We start from the raw sequence: 17,783 nt of genomic DNA, 5'->3' as shown, positions 1-17,783 counted from the left end.
CCTATTTATCAATCATCTGTTATTTTAAGCATTGAGATAGCTACTGAGTGAGAAAGCAAATAAAATACAAAATACAGGGGAAAAAAAACTTCAAATTTTTTGGTTAAAATTTAAATAAAATATTTATGACATAAATGATCTATTAGAAAAGATAGGTATGTTGAGGAATTGGATTTGTTACCTGTGTTGGAGGCACTAGTTCCAGCTCTGAAGCTGACTCAGAGTTCAAGGCGCTTTTCCCACCACTCAGTTCTGGCTGAGATCTGTGCTCTGAAGACCTATACGGGGCACATGAAGGAAGTTAATGTACATCAAGAAGCAAATTCAGCTAGAAAGTCAGCCAAAAAACCTGGCTAATTTGGATCACCAAAAACCTTGGTAACAAAGTTCTCATCAGACTTTTACTTTATAATGACCACTTTTGGAACATCAGTGGCTGAAATGTGCTAGGTGTTATTGTCTCTGATTGATTTAGACTTCAGTTATGTGCAAAAGGCAAATAAATGCAATACCATTTTTGTTGCAGAAAGTTCTGCTTTATCAAAAAAGTATTGGCTTTTTGGGGGGAGGGAGCTTCTCACAAAGTGTATTAGTCAAGATTGGATCTTTATATAGAATTTGAAATGTCATATAAATGGAGATGTATGAAGGGCAACAGACTGAAATATGTTGCCCTTTAGGAAGTTTTAAAGACATGGTAAGATTTAGGCAGCCAGTTTTTGTCATGGGCATCCATAGATTATTATTAGTTCATTTTCTGATAGTGATGATTCATAAAGACAGGACAGGCTACCTGTTTAACTAGAAACACTTAATTTAACTATAACTCACTTAATGGGATATTCCCAACTCAGGGATAGAACCTGGGTCTCCTGCATTGGCAGGCAGATTCTTTATCATCTGAGCCACCAGGGAAGCCCCCATTGAATAAACACATATATGAAATATACCTGTGTACCTATTTTGAAAGATCGGTTACACATTCAGAAAATTATTAACAGATATTGAAAAATATTGAGTATTGAATTATGAAACTGTCAAAATCCTTATTGGCTGAAGTTTTGACAACTCAGATGAAATAATTTAATTTTAGAAGTCACAATAATTAACATTGATAAACAGGGGCTTATAAACGGCACCAAGAATCTGGACTGACTTAGCTCAATGGCTATTTCAATACATGTGGACATGGCACATTTATTTTCTGATATTAAAATGTCTTACCATAAAAGTTCTTTTGATCCAGTTCTAGATGAGCTTGATTTTCTCTCTGCCATGGGATGCCCCTTGCTATTTCGATCTCCATGAAACTTAACATCATCCCATTTTTCCAGTTGTGTTTGAATGTCTGCTAAGGAGACAGGAAGGTGGTGAGGGGAACAGGGGGAGAATATCAGGTGGTGAGAGAACAGAGATTGGTTAAGACTGAGTAGTCTTATACAAGTGAACTTTACCCTTCAACCCAGCCCTCCCCTAAAACTTAAGGGCCTGGCAAACAAGAACTCTGATTATCCAACCCCTGGTGACTCTAAGACTTATTTCTCACTGCTCTACCATTCTTGAATACTGTGACAATATTTGGATTTGCTTGAAAAAGCATCTTGATCTGTTTGTGCTTCTGCATCAGGAAAGCCCTGCCCTTTGCTCCTTACTCTCTCTGATCCATGTTTTTCATCTGACAAATCCTTCCTCATCCTTCAAGACTGCTATCACAGTGCTTCCTATAACATCCGTTCTATAAACCCCTGGCTGGGTGAGGGGCTTTATGAAGGTGCTGCTGCTGCTGCTGCTGCTGCTGCTGCTGCTAAGTCGCTTCAGTCGCCGTCCGACTCTGTGCGACCCCATAGACGGCAGCCCACCAGGCTGCCCCGTCCCTGGGATTCTCCAGGCAAGAACACTGGAGTGGGTTGCCATTTCCTTCTCCAATGCAGGAAAGTAAAAAGTGAAAGTGAAGTTGCTCAGTTGCGACCCCATAGACTGCAGCCTACCAGGCTCCTCCGTCCATGGCATTTTCTAAGCAAGAGTACTGGAGTGGGGTGCCATTGCCTTCTCCGATGAAGGTGCTAGTATGCAGTAACTAACCCAGGCTTTTCTTTATTGCAGCACATAGTACATACTTTATGGTAATCATTTAATCATTTTTCTATCCCTCCACTAGACTGTAAATTTACTAAGGAGCAGAAAGCTTATATTATTTATCTTTGTATTCCCAGCACATAGTATAGAACACAACAGGTATCCAGAAAAATGTCTATTGAACAAATGGATAAATTAATTCATAAGCATCTAATATGTATATAACACAGTGCTAAGCGATTTTATATATCTCCTTTAACCTTCATGACTTTATGGGTAAGTTACTAATATGCTCATTTTATGGATATTTACTCATCCATGTTTCCCCTGACTTTCTGAAATTCTTGCCACCTTTCTTTCTCTTAAGAAAAAGGGCCTAATTGACTGGTTCCATGAGTCGAGGTTAAGACCTCCTTTCTCAGGAAAATGTGCAGTGGAGAGAAATACGGACTTTGAAGTTAATCAGAGCTTGGCTCAAATTCCATCCAGCTCTTCTTCATACTAACTGGGATCTTGGGCAAATTATTTAAATTCGAAAACCTGGTTCCTCACTCATTTCAAAGAGTTGTGATGACTTAATGGGATAATGTATGTAAATAACGTGGCACAGTCCTGGACATTGTAAGTCACCAATAAATGGTAGCTAACATTATTGTACTGTGATATTTCCATGCATGTTACATGTTACTGTTCCATTTGGCTGTTCCTAGACCTTGGTGTTCTTGCCTGGAGAATCCCAGGGATGGCAGAGCCTGGTGGGCTGCCATCTCTGGGGTCACACAGGGTCGGACACGACTGAAGTGACTTAGCAGCAGCAGCAGACCTTGGTTAGCATTTTCTTTTTCTAGACTCTCTTCCTCTCTACACTGAATGGTCCTGGAAAGCAAGATTTGTATCTTATTTTCATTGTCACTCAAGCCCCTAGTATGGTGTCTGCCATCTGTCAAAAACTCGATACACATGGGTTGTATAAGTAAACATATAAATCCACACCAGTTCTACAAAGTTGAGTTCCCCAACTGCTACTTAATCTAAGCTCAAAGTGTGTCCTGCCCACTTTCCTACATAGACATCAACTTTTCTACTGCTTTGCCCACAGTTTTCATGTCATCTGTAGAATGGCTTTGTATCAAAGCAGCAAACACAGCTATTGCCTTACTTAAGTCTAAGGATGCTGTCTCCGAGCCTCGGAGAGCCTGGCCTCTCTGCTCAGCATCTGCACTGATGAGGTCAGACCCATCAGCCTTTTTCTTGAGGGATGAGGTTTTTGATGAGGCCTCCAACTTCTTGGCTTTGGTTTGGGTTTGAGAGACAGGTTCACTCAAGTCAAGGAGATCTAAGCCTGTAGTCAATACTGTAAGAGAGAGAAGACATGAAGATAAGCTCACTCACTGCTCTGAAATTCTTTTTTAAAAATAAGCTTCATTTGGGTGCAGAAGGATTTTGTGTTTGCAGTATAGGTTAGAAGCACCAAGTTAAGTTAGCTCACCATTGATTTATCAAGACGGTTTGCATTTAGACTGGGAAACTTGCTGCATGTTCTCCTTTATTTGGCATGGTAGAAATCTGCAGAATAAGGCTTAGACCAGTCGCACCAGTGATGAAAGTTTGAATGGAATTAAAGTGATAAAATTGAATCTGAGTTCAGGTACTATTTACTCGATTGCTTTGCTTTATTTATAAAGAGGTATATTTTAGAGCGAAGTTTTTTCTCAGCATAGAGTCAATGTATCATATTCTGAGAGATGCTTGCAAAACAGTGATGAGGAAGATTTGGTAAAGTTTCTAAATGTCTTTGTATTTTAATTGCAAACTACTAAAGTATCTAGGGCATAAATGAATGTTGCTAATCATCTTTTTATTTAATTAAGCACTTTACTCAGAAAACGGCTTGATGTTTGGGCTCACACTGGAGAGGTATTTCATAATCCATAGTTGATGAATAGGTACACATGTTAATGCCTTTGCTGTTTAATATGCAAATTTAAATTTCAATGTAACAAACCATAAAATGATTACACTTTTACTTCCCAGCAGGTTGATTACATTGTGTTAAATACTCTAATGAAGGCAGAAATAAGAATTTGTTCAAATGCAAACTAGGCAAATGAGAATTAAAAAGGCAAGCTATGTAGCTTTTCATTCTTTCTCTTAAGTGCAAGTAACTGCTGTTTGACTAGCTCATTGTGAGAAATGGAAAATTCCTATTAGAAAAGGTTCCTCAGCCGTTAAAAAGAATTCATTTGAATCAGTTCTGATGAGATGGATGAAACTGGAGCCAATTATACAGAGTGAAGTAAGCCAGAAAGAAAAACACCAATACAGTATACTAACACATATATATGGAATTTAGGAAGATGGCAATGACGACCCTGTATGCAAGACAGGAAAAAAGACACAGATGTGTATAATGGACTTTTGGACTCAGAGGGAGAGGGAGAGGGTGGGATGATTTGGGAGAATGGGAATTCTAACATGTATACTATCATGTAAGAATTGAATCGCCAGTCCATGTCTGACGCAGGGTGCAGCAAGCTTGGGGCTGGTGCATGGGGATGACCCAGAGAGATGTTGTGGGGAGGGAGGTGGGAGGGGGGTTCATGTTTGGGAACGCATGTAAGAATTAAAGATTTTAAAATTTAAAAAATAAAAAATAAAATTAAAAAAAAAAAAAAAAAGAAAAGGTTCCTCCAGCTCTACTTCTCTTTTAGCCCCAGCATCCCAGAGTGGCTTCTCAACTGGCCTGATGGCTTCCTGACCTAGGATCTCTTTCCTGGCTAGCTTAGAAAAGCCACCAAAGTGGCAGGGACACTCTTTATGCTAACTCTTTCCAGCACTGTCTACAACAACCTCTGCACAGCTCCTTCTCCTCCTCTTTGATCTCTTGGTTTTTCCTCTTGGTAGGAAATGGATCTTTGTTGACATCTCAACACTCTTCCATCTATTTCCCCCTTGCATTCAATGCAGGGTCAGGGATTAATTTAGTTCACAACCAGGATTTCTTTAGTACTGAAGTGTTCTCATGAGCTAGCCATCATATGGGATCCTTAGGATAGGATGTAAAACTTTCTATAATCTTGCTTTCTGATTTCAAGTATAAATCACAATGGTTGGGGTGTTAATGGTGAAGTAGAAAGACCAGACTCTGCCACTGCGCCTAGCTGTGTGACTTGGAGTAAGTTTATTGACATCTCTGAGTTTCAATGTCCTCACTTAAAACATGCAGAATTAAGTCTCTGCATTAGATATGATATGAAGATTAAATTATCTAATTTATAAATCAAATGTGTGAAGTGCCCAACATACTGCAGGTATTCAATAAATATTATTTCCATTCTTTGGTGGCCAATTTGTGATGCTTTTCTTTCCTTTTCCTTTATCTCCTGTTTCCCCCACTCCCCTCTGTTTTAGGCAAGAATCCTATCCATACACTGACAGAAACAGGAAAACACCCCTGGGAATAAAATGGCAGATGAGACAGGCTATTGGCTCTACAGAAGATGCTATGAAGTAAATTTATCATAAAATGGCCTGAAAGTGTCATCTCATGTGAGCTTATCTTGTCCCAGTCTTCCTGAGATAGGAGTCACTTTCCAGAGTAAGATGCTCCGAGCCGTGGAGGAGTGTTCCGGCTGGCTTGGTGTCTAAAAGTTAAGCACGGCAAGCAGCCAGGGTAGGCTCGGATGCCACACATTTCATATCTTTTGAATGTTTAAATAGAAAATTCTAGGCCACTGTTAATGTTGGCAGGGATTCTAGGCCCACTGTGATTTCCTTATAACAGAAGGAAGGAAGTGAATAACAGTCTCTGAAATGCCATATATGCCTTTTTACTAATTGCACAAACAAGAATTAGTCACTTTCTCCTACACTTCTTTTAGAAGAAAATTATATAGGACTTGTCTGCTTGTAGATAGGAAGTACATTTGTTACAGAATAATAACTGATGAGTATTAATTTAACTCTATATCTGTTTCTCACCATTCAGAATAAATGAATTACTCAGAGACTGAATTGCGAATTCAAACTTGGCTCAGTAACATTCTTTTCCCCTCCAAGCTGTCCTCAGCACTTCCTGTGTTTGTTCTGAGGTCTCTGTTTCTTTGTTCTTTTCCTAGCAAATGTGAAACAACTGCTAGGCACACACAAAAGGCTTTATTTGTTCCTCAGTTGATGAAGGGGGTGCCTTGGAGGTTGAATGGCAAGCTTGAAGCAGAGAGTCCCTGAGGAACACAGTTTCAAAACCATAGAAGAATGTGTGCAGCCTTTCACTTTCTGAAGAAAGACAAATCTCATTTTAGCGTGGGAGTATGTGAGTATGTGTGTGTATGTGTGTGGTGTGCACTTTAGTTAAGACAAAAATAAAGGGCATCCGATGTCACTGTTCCATATGGGCTTCATAGATAGCATACCTTGGTATGGAAGAGGGTGGCTGCGCTACTGATTTTCTCAGTCTGATTTTAAATATTCTCTTAGGCACATGAAGGCTTGTGTTCCAGAATTTGTGTTTGAATTAAAATAATCACCTGATATATCGTGGAAGTGAAATTGTGTGTGTGTGTGTGTGTGTGTGTGAGAGAGAGAGAGAGAGACAAGGGGGAGAGAGAGTGAGAGATAGGGGGAGAGTGAGTGAACAATAGCGGGAGAGAGAAAGAGAGTGAGAGAGGGAGAGAGTGAGAGACGGGGAGAGAGAGTGATGGAGAGAGACAGTGATGGAAATAGATATCTCCATCTAAGAGATGGGGAGAGAGGGAGTGAGAGGTGAGGGCAAAGAGAGAGAGAGCAAGAGATGGAGAGAGAAGTGGGGAGAGAGAAAGAGGGAGAGTGAGAGACAGGCAGAGAGAGTGAGAGATAGAAGGGGAGAGAGAGGGACACAGGAGGAGAGAGACAGGAGGAGAGAGAGAGGGAGAGAGAGGGAGACTAAGAGATGGTGGCGGTGGAGGGTGGAGAGAGAAGGAAGCAGAAAGTGACTTGAAGATGCTATGCTGTTGGCTTCGGAGATGGAATATTGGGCCAAAGGCCAGGGAATTCGAGGTACCATCTAGAATCTGGAAAAGGCAAGGGAATGAATTCTCCTTTAGAGCCTCCAGAAAGAATAGAGCCCTCCTGATACCTTGATTTTAGGATAGCTGATTTCCAGAATTACAGGATAATAAATTTGTGTTGTTTTAAGCCACTGAATTTGTAGCAGTTTGTTACAGCAACAATAGGAAACTAATACAGCTGGTAGATCAGTGGTCCATACAGGATTCAAACTCAGTTCCATCATCCCCAAGCCTATGCTCTTCACCACTCTCTAGACTTTATGTGAACTTGGAGGCAATGTGCTGACTCCATTGATGTGGATTTGATTAGTTTTTGTTTAGCTACCAATTATTTGCCAGTTTGGGCAGTCTGAGGGCATAAATAGTTGGCAATCTCAAAAACTTTTTTGTTGGATAACTTAATTCCATTGTGTGGAATTTCCTGAAGTTAGAAGACGTAATATATTATACAAGTTTTGTTTCCATCTATCTCAAGGACACTTGATTGAAAATCACAACCTATTGAACTAGAAGGCTCCTACAGGGCACTGAAGATGTTTATGAATACAAGATTACTTGGGCCCTGGGAGGTGAGGCTGCTTAGAACAGTTTGGGCAAAATAGCACCTATTATGAAGCACTGATTTGATACTTTAATGGGAAGTCCAAGGGTATTAACACCACTACTGTATAATGAGCCTAGATTTTTAGTGACTTTCTCTAAAGGTATAAACCTACGGGGAGTGGTCAGAGAGGATCAACTGTGGACAGCCTTGATTGGGGCAGTCACAGAATGTGCCACAAGGAGCTGAAGGGTTTTCTGTTCTGATCTGTAAGTTACTCTGGCATTTTAGAAAACATGGGGTTACTTAATATAATGCTGACAAAGCAAACTCCTTTAGGAAGGATTTTGCTAGTGATGTCAAATAGATAAATCAGACTTAAATAATCAACCAACTCTTGCCTTTTTATTGGAATACATAATTAAAGCTACTTCCCAAATTTCTAACTTCTGTAAAATGGCATGCCATTGGGTTCATGGCTATTTAGGCTTTATATATGTATATTTGGGAGACTTCCCCGTCCAGTGGTCCAGTGGTTAAGACTTTGTGCTCCTAATACAAGGGGTGTGGGGAGCTAGATCCTGTATGCTGCAACTAAGACCCAGTGCAGCCAAATTAAAAAAATAGTTTAAAGAAATATATTTGGAAAAATTACACTAATTTTGCAATTAAGATATTTAATTAGGTGGCTGTGATGGCATTGTGAACTTTGTTAAGGATATTTTTCCTGCATATATAGTGATCTACTCTTTGATAGATATACAGGTCCATTACCAAGGAGTAATATTAGTTTTTAAACTATGAAAAATATTTCTTCTATAGTAACTGTCCATATAATAGCTCAAGATTATAGATAACTTTTTCTGACTATGTAGATTGATAAATGCAAACAAAGGACCCCTGTTCTTCTTGCTCTCTAGAAAAGAGCTTTTCCTGTACTTTGACATATATAAAATTTTGGGGGAGATTATAGGATAAGAAATTATTTGCAAGTTTTATAGTAACTACTTGTCTTAGAATATAATTATCATCTTAAAAATATCTGCTTTCCAGTCACTTTCAGAGTATTTGATATATGCATTGGTGTATAACATGTATTTATTTGCCATTTAAAAATCAAGAATATTAGTAATCATGGCCTACCTACAGTTTACCAGCTGAGCCACAAGGGAAGCCCCCAGGTTGGCTTAAAACTCAACATTCAGAAAACTAAGATCATAGCATCTGGTCCCATAACTTCCTGGCAAATACATGGGAAACAATGGAAACACTGAGAGACTTTATTTTCTTGGACTCCAAAATCACTGCAGATGGTGACTGCTGCTGTGAAATTAAAAGACGCTTGCATAGAAAAGCTATGGCCAACCTAGACAGTATATTAAGAAGCAGAGACATTACTTTACCAACAAAGGTCCATCTAGTCGAAGCTATGGTATTCCCAGTAGTCATGTATGGATGTGAGAGTTGGACTATAAAGAAAGCTGAGCACCAAAGAATCGATGCTTTTGACTGTGGTGTTGGAGAAGAATCTTAAGAGTCCCTCGGACTGCAAGGAGATCCAACCAGTCAATCCTACAGGAAATCAGTCCTGAATATTCATTGGAAGGACTGATGCTGAAGTTGAAACTCCAATACTTTGGCCACCTGATGTGAAGAACTAACTCATTTGAAAAGACCCTGATGCTGGGAAAGATTGAAGTTGGGAGGAGAAGGGGATGACAGAGGATAAGATGGTTGCATGGCACCACCGATGCGATGGACATGAGTTTGAGTAAGCTCTGGGAGTTGGTGATGGACAGGGAAGCCTGGTGCTGCAGTCCATGGGGTCGCAGAGAGTCAGACATGACTGAGTGACTGAACTGAGCTGAACTGAACCTACCATTTAAGGATTCAGTTTGAGAGGGCCAAGGAATTAGCTGTCTAACTAGATTACAAATGAGTAAAAGACAATTTAGGAAGTTCATGGCCCCCAAATGGAATGGAAAACGTCCTTATTTGATCAACTTCAAGTTATCATCATTGGATGACAGAAGTTAATCCTAATATAGAAACAATTAGAAAGTAAAAACAAAAATGAAATACATAGGAATAGAATTATTATCTATAACTTTCATGAGGTAGAAGATCGATATGTTCTTTTAGTGTCAGACAGAAAAAAAACCTGTCATTTGACTGACCTTTGGAAGATGTAATTCCTATATTGTTTACTCTGTGTTATTTTATATAAGAACTATATTCCTTATATATTTCAGGAGTTGTCAAGATGGTGGCACACTGGATTTATTTTTCACTGGAAGAAAATGCCAAGTATAAAACCTCTCATCTTAATACAGCTCTTCTTAATATGGTTCTTCAAATTTCTCTTTGATTGACTTAGTACAGCTTGCAGCAGGTTTCCCCCATATTTTACTACAAGATTGTCTGCTATCCATTCATTAAATGTAAATACATACATAATGTTTGGGATGTACTAGACAATGTTCACTGTCTGTTCTGATTTTGCAATGTGATTTCATACTAGTCTATAAAATGATGATGTTCCATTTAAAATGACTATTTATTAAAAATTTGGGCAGAAAATGATAACTGTACCTTTTGACCAGAAACTTTAGCTATAAAATTATCGTACCGCATTAGAATTCTTTTCAAGGTGTTTGTATGCTAAAACTTTTCCTTTTTTAAAAAAAGTATAATAATGTGAATTGTGTTGCATATTGAGATATAAACGGCAGGTTTGTAATAATTTAAAAAAGAACTATAATCCTTAGGGACTGACAAAAATATAGGGTTTCTGCCTTGAAATATGTTTTTAAGATTAAAACACATACTCTCAAAGGAGAGTCTTCCTTAAGGATAAAAATCTATGTGACCCAGATGCACTGAGTGCTAAGGCTGAGAAATGAAAAACCTATAGTCCCAACATACATTTCTGAACCTCTTACTTTGGAGGGTGTTATGGATCGAATTGTGTCCCCCCAAAACTCATATGTTGAAGTTTTCACCCCCAGTACCTCAGAATGTAACTTTATTTGGAAATAGGGTCATTGCAGGTGCAATTAGTTGAGTCAGATTGGAGGAGGGTGGGTCCCTAATAAAGAGAGGGCTCTTCTGATAGCTCAGCTGGTAAAGAATCTGCCTGCAATGCAGGAGACCCTGGTTCGATTCCTGGGTTGGGAAGATCTGCTGGAGAGGAGATAAGCTACCCACTCCAGTATTCTGGCCTGGAGAATTCCATGGACTGTAAAGTCCATGGGGTTGCAAAGAGTTGGACATGAATTCTCCAAGCCAGGCTTCAGCAATACGTGAACCGTGAACTCCCAGATGTTCAAGCTGGTTTTAGAAAAGGCAGAGGAACCAGAGATCAAATTGCCAACATCTGCTGGATCATTGAAAAAGCAAGAGAGTTCCAGAAAACATCTATTTCTGTTTTATTGACTATGCCAAAGCCTTTGACTGTGTGGATCACAATAAACTGTGGAAAATTCTTCAAGAGATGGGAATACCAGACCACCTGACCTGCCTCTTGAGAAACCTATATGCAGGTCAGAACTAGACATGGAACAACAGACTGGTTCCAAATAGGAAAAGGAGTACATCAAGGCTGTATACTGTCACCCTGCTTATTTAACTTATATGCAGCTGGAAGAAGCACAAGCTGGAATCAAGATTGCTGGGAGAAATATCAATAACCTCAGATATGCAGATGATACCACCCTTATGGCAGAAAGTGAAGAGGAACTAAAAAGCCTCTTGATGAGAGTGAAAGTGGAGAGTGAAAAAGTTGGCTTAAAGCTCAACATTCAGAAAACGAAGATCATGGCATCTGGTCCCATCACTTCATTGGAAATAGATGGGGAAACAGTGGAAACAATGTCAGACTTTAATTTTTTGGGTTCCAAAATCACTGCAGATGGTGATTGCAGCCATGAAATTAAAAGACGCTTACTCCTTGGAAGAAAAGTTATGACCAACCTGGATAGTATATTCAAAAGCAGAGACATTACTTTGCCAACTAAGGTCCGTCTAGTCAAGGCTATGGTTTTTCCTGTGGTCATGTATGGATGTGAGAGTTGGACTGTGAAGAAGGCTGAGCACTGAAGAATTGATGCTTTTGAACTGTGGTGTTGGAGAAGACTCTTGAGAGTCCCTTGGACTGCAAGGAGATCCAACCAGTCCATTCTGAAGGAGATCAGCCCTGGGATTTCTTTGGAAGGAATGATGCTAAAGCTGAAACTCCAGCACTTTGGCCACCTCATGTGAAGAGTTGACTCATTGGAAAAGACTCTGATGCTGGGAGGATTGGGGGCAGGAGGAGAAGGGGACAACAGAGGATGAGATGGCTGGATGGCATCACCAACTCAGTGGACGTGAGTCTGAGTGAACTCTGAGAGTCGGTGATGGACAGGGAGGCCTGGCGTGCTGCAATTCATGGGGTCGCAAAGAGTCAGACAAGACTGAGTGACTGAACTGAACCGAACTGAGCGACTTTCACTAATAAAGAGATTTGGACAGAGACTGCATGCATACTGGGGGACATGCACACATGTCATTTGAGGATTAGAGTTACGCTGCCACAAACTGAAGAGCTACCAGAAGCCAGGAGAGAGGCCTAGAGCAGATCTTTCCCAAGTACCTTCAGAGGGAGCATGGTCCCGCTGACACTTCCTCTAGACTTGTGAGACAACAAATCTCTGTTTAATCCACTCATTTTGTCGTAGTTTGTCATTGCAGTCCTAGGAAACTGATACAGAAGGTAATACTAAAGGTACTGGGATCGCAAGAAGTTACATATGCTTTTGATTTTTTTCCTCCAGTATCTCACAGATCTCTCTGTTATATGTCAGAAAAATCAAGGTGAAAGGCAGCTTTTGAGTTGGAAATTATTTTGCTCTCTCTGGTGAGTCCTTCCTTTGGGACTTAGTTCTTTCATCATGGGGAGATGCAGAGGGTAGTGGAATCAAGATCTGAGAATTATGCTTTGTAGCTTTTTCCTAGAACAGCAGGAATTTCTCCGTGTATCCATTCTCATGGATTTTCTTGCAATTAGAGACAGAGGCTCCTCTGTGTTTTTCCGGAGGTTAGCTCAGTTTTGGGGCAGTAAGCTCCAGTTTCATAGAAAAGGAGGATTAAGCTGATCTGATAGGATCTGAACTTGTCCTGCCTAAAATGTACCAAGTACAATTTTATTTGCTTGACTACTCAAAGTGATAGTTGAATTTAGAAAATGATTGCTTTGATGTGATATAAAGAAAGTTACTGCATCTGTAAAGGGAAGTGTTGGTGTACTGTTCTCACCCGGTATCTCACAGTGATGGTAACATCTGTTAGAGCTTACATGGTGTTAGCACTTACATAGATTGCTTCATTTAATCTTCCCAAGTAACCTACGAGATATAGATCTTACTATTATTAGACAGATGAGGAAACAGACTTAGTTATGCAACTTGCCCAAGGACAGAGAGCTGCTAAGTGGCAGAGCTCGGGTGGAAATCACAAAGTTTAACTCCAGAGACTGTAGGCTACACTCCCACATAAAGTTCCGCTGTCTTGTTTTAGTTACTCTTATTGTTGTAATTTTTAGCATTTCTTAAAAACCACAATTTCCTTCATCTGTGATTTTCCTCACTTACTTAAAAGTATAATAAAACTATGCCAGGAAGCAGCCAGCTGAGGACATGACGGGGAAATGAAACTTTAAACAAGACAGTCTGCAATTATCCTCTCCTTTCCCCTTTAAATTCTCTCCTGCAATCCAACATAACCTTTCTTCTTTGATTCTGGACATCATTCTTTCATCCTTATTTGAACAACATGCCTTTGAATGTGAATGATGATTGAATGAAATCAATGCAGAAAGGTTGCCACTGAACCAGAAGGTGAAAAGCAGTTTTTGAGTCAAATTTGTTGTGGCTTCAAAGTAAGCAGAACTTAGGTGACTTAGTTTTTGCATCCGTGAGAATTGTTAAGTGCAGAGGATGCTGGAGAAGGTGTGATTGATACACTGGTATCCTGTATTCATTCATTGGATGACTACTTATTAGTCCCTATACAGATAGTTTAGTTTGAATACATTTAATTCCAGAACAGTGTTCAAATAAATTCTTGTAAGAAGGTAATTCTTGGTTGCTTCTTACAAGTAACCCATTTATATGACAACAAATGAAATTGTCTCAATAATATACCAGGTCTCTAGGACATTTTAATTGTCATTTCAATCCACTTAAAAGGGCTGCCTATATTTTTATTCTACTAGACTTTCTCATATAAAATATTTCCATTCAGAACTTGAAAAAACCTTACTCTGAAAGAAACACTTTTGTTTTACAGATTTCCTATATGATGTGACTTGAGATGCAATGATGTAAATATGAAAATTGGCACTGAAAAATGATTCATTGCTAACAGTGGTACTTTAATGTTCAGCAAAATTGGTTGGATAATATCCAGTTGGCGTTTCTTAAATAAACAAAAGTGATTAACTGCTTTATGTTGAAATAAAGTTTCATCTGGTTGCAAACATTATTCTCCACTTAAAATGCATTGTGGAAAGAAATGTGCATTTTTTTACTGTGAAAATTAACTACTTGAGGATAAGTTAAAAGTGAAAGAATTACCGGCTGTGTTGGACGTTACTGGCCTTGCTATTGCCTCCGATTTGGTTTCACAGAGAAAGTCATCGATGGAGGGACTCAGGAGGGGTCTGCTTTCTTGCTGTTCATTCACCAGCTGAGAACAAATGGAACACAGATGTTAAAGGGCTTTGTCAAAGTCCAGAATCAGATGAATTAAAATGCAGCCTTGCAACAAAATAGGAATAGCAAGCCTACCAAAAAATCAATCAATAAATAATGGGTAGGGGCAAGAAAGGAAAAAAATAAAGTCAAGGAATGGGGAATAAGCCTTTTAGCACTGTCATATTTTTGATGCAGCAAACTTTAATTTTTAAAGCTCAAGCTTTTTTTCTCTTCCTAGAATGGTTTCAGAATTATCCTCTAATTTCACTATGTAAAATATGACACCTATGGAATCATAGTTCCTGAGGGCCAACCTCACTTTTCACTTGGCCAAAAAGCTCTTACTGAGACCTGAAACAGTGGCTTCAGCCCTTGAGGTGACACATTCTGGCTAGGACTGGTCCGTCAGTGATGTAAGAGCACACACACGCACCGAGATCCGCGTGTAGGGAATAAATGCTCTTTCTCTCCCTCTCTTAAAAAGCTCAAATCACCTAAAGGTACACAACCTCCCTTACTTTTCCTTGGAATTCTTTTATGCAAATATTTTGAGAAAGTAGAAAATATTGCTATGTTAACTTGATATATATATATCAAATATATATATATTTGTGAAAATCTGCATGTAAAGTAGATTTCTGTCAATTCAATTCAATTGGCTTATTCTCTAATTTAAGAAATCTTTCAGTTTGGTATTTATTAGGGCTCATTATCAGTGGCAGCCAACTATTTACTTCCAATTATTCTGCACTTCTTTGAATCCAAACATTCTTAAGTTCTGTTTCTATGATTAAGGGAAAAATTACACCTAAGATACACAAGTGGTTAGCCCCCAAATGAACTGTCCTAGTTTTCTGGGAGTTTCTATCTTGGCCTTTCTTAAAATGGGCATTGTCATCTAGTTTTCTACTTATTATAAGAAAAAGATGTGCCAAAAAAATCTCTAGATTTTTGAAATGCTTATTTGCAAGGCTGTATTTTAGGAGACACATAAAATAACAAATGAACTGTTTTGAAGTATTGCCAAATCAAAATATGTTCTATGACTCACTTTCACTTCATTATTTCTCTGGCAGTGTTAGTGGTATTATAGCTTAGAGCTTATGGACAATGACAAGAGACTTAAATAATGGTAAATATGGGAAGAAAAATGTAATTCTACCATTGGAGAAGGAGGAATATGGAAACATTTAGTGATTATTTGGGGATGAAAACCAAGAGGTACCTTTAGTAATTTTACACATTCATGCTATTAGCCTAGATAAATCTCAGATCTTCACTACAATCTAAATTTTGACATGGTGTTGGCAATTTAATTTTCATACATATTAATTTGTACATTTTATCCAGGGCTAAGAATTAATGCTCATTTTCTTTTGGTGTTAAAGTTACAGAGATAGAAAATTTTTGATTATTATAAGTTTTAATATTACTGTGTATATGATGGGTTAGTCACTAAGTCATGTCCGACTCTTTTGCGACCCCATGGACTGTAGCCTATCAGGCTCCCCTGTCCCTGGTGTTCTCCAGGAAAGAATACTAGAGTGGCTGCCATTTCCTCCTCCAGGGGATGTGTATAAAGACTTAACAGATTTCTGTCAATTATCTGAGGTCTGTGTTGGTAGTAACCTTTCTGGGGAATGCTCTTTTAATCCATGAATGAAACTCCTGAGCTTCTTTGCATTTTGTCTTCCGAATTTGAACCTTCTTAGATATCACCATCCTATTTAAATGATTTTTTTTTTAATGTTGAGGGACTATGGGTCTTTCATGTTTCTGGTATAAAATATATTAGAATTTTTATAAATGCCATGGTTAAAGCCAGCTCTTCTGAAAGTATGATTAGTTTTCCAGGATCTGTTTTTCATTTATAAGTAGTTCATGTAAAAACTGTGTTAACACAATTTCTTAAAGAACCATATATTAATGTATATTTCTTGGTAGAACTTGCCCTTTTAATTCTCCGTACTTAGTGTAATGAACCCATCTAGTAGGATATCACCATAGCGATGTGGTTCTGATGTTGCAACAACGCCTCCCTCTAGGCTGTGTTATTCTCATGGCTGGCAAGTGACAGCTGGATTCTGCTGTGCTATAAGCATCATGGAAGATGAAGGCCACCACCAAATATGACCCCGTGCTACACTCATAGAATTACTTGTAACAGGCTTACATTTATTATGTTGTGCATTCTGATCACTAGGTCTTATTGACCTAGGTTAAAGGAAAACGTGCAAAAACTCAATACAACTTTGACTTTAAAATATGTATAAATATGTATTGTGATGTCATAACTCTTTGTCAGCCATTATTTCTCTGAAGAAGTCTGGCTTTGTTGATAGAAAACTAAGAAAATTTATTCTCTTAGTCATGGTTTTGAGAAATATCAATTATTATGTAAAGATAGGTTTACATTTGCACAAAACTCTCCTTATGCTTTTTTTTTTTTACTTTGGATACAATTAAATTCCTTTGTAAATAAAAGGACTATTTCCAAATCACAGTTTTGTGAGTAGACATGTGGAATTTAGACCTAGATTTTCTATAGTTTCAGAAAAACAGGGTATTAGATTTCTGTAGATACTTTTAGTTGTAAACACTGAAAAAATACAGTCTAAATTGATAAAAGTATTCTAGAAAGTAAGACCTTTCCACATAAGTATCTAAATGGAAAAATAAAGGAAAGGAGAGTTAATCGAAAGACCTGTATTTTTAGGCATCTGCTTTATCAGAGGTAATAGTATTTTATTTATTTACTGAATCTCTTTTCTTATTCAAACTTCAGGCTTATTGTCTAGAAAAAGAACTTCTAGCACTCAGATTTTTTGAGCATAGGAAGAACACCAAAGAGAATGTTGTTCAGAGAAACCCTTGACAGCCCAAGACTAAGGTGCGGCTTTTCCTTATAAGGTCTTTTTCATCCCTCCTGTCTTATTTGTGACCATATTTCATCCCTGGACTGGAGTTGTTACATCTGTCCCATTCTCATAATCGAGCTCTTCCTGTGATTTCCTTCCATAGATACATATCAAAGAGGAAACTTCACACGACTTTCTGAGTCTGCTTTTCAAGCTGGAGTACAGTTTAGCTGTCGGGAAACGCTGAGCTTAGAGCAGGGGATTGAGGCAGGGCTCAGGGGTGAAGAAGATGAAGGGCCCAATTTCAGATCGCATGGAAAGGTAATTTGGGAGCTGAAAGTTTTTTGGTTCTGATTGAGATATGGAAAATGAAACAGGAGATATCATGAAAAACACCTTTTCTTACAAGTTCTGAGGTCAGAGGCTATGTCTCTCATATTTATATCCTTCACAACTTTGAATAGAATGTCTTTATATAAAAGGGGCTCAATCTATGGCTACCAAATAAAAATCTCTCTAAAAAAGCCCT

General features: G+C 38.6%; 1 protein-coding gene across 7 annotated transcripts in view; it reads right to left on the bottom strand.

The window, feature by feature from the left end:
• PEX5L (peroxisomal biogenesis factor 5 like) overlaps nt 1-17,783 on the bottom strand; it is a 281,260-nt gene that overhangs the window by 108,128 nt on the left and 155,349 nt on the right. For 4 of the 7 annotated variants that reach the window (XM_018047532.1, XM_018047534.1, XM_018047533.1 and 1 more), the window contains 4 exons: nt 14,277-14,388; nt 3,236-3,430; nt 1,225-1,348; nt 182-278 (listed from right to left, as the gene is read on the bottom strand). In XM_018047532.1, the coding sequence (XP_017903021.1) occupies nt 182-278; nt 1,225-1,348; nt 3,236-3,430; nt 14,277-14,388 (528 nt within the window). Of the gene's footprint in view, nt 1-181; nt 279-1,224; nt 1,352-3,235; nt 3,431-14,276; nt 14,389-17,783 lie in introns of all 7 variants that reach the window. The other 3 variants (XM_013964473.2, XM_013964476.2, XM_013964462.2) reach the window with 1 other exon arrangement.

Source organism: Capra hircus, chromosome 1, assembly GCF_001704415.2.
Source record: "Capra hircus breed San Clemente chromosome 1, ASM170441v1, whole genome shotgun sequence".
In the NCBI taxonomy this organism is placed as follows: domain Eukaryota; kingdom Metazoa; phylum Chordata; class Mammalia; order Artiodactyla; family Bovidae; genus Capra; species Capra hircus.
Note: the sequence above shows the minus strand (reverse complement) of the source record. Positions and strands in the feature narration are given on the sequence as shown.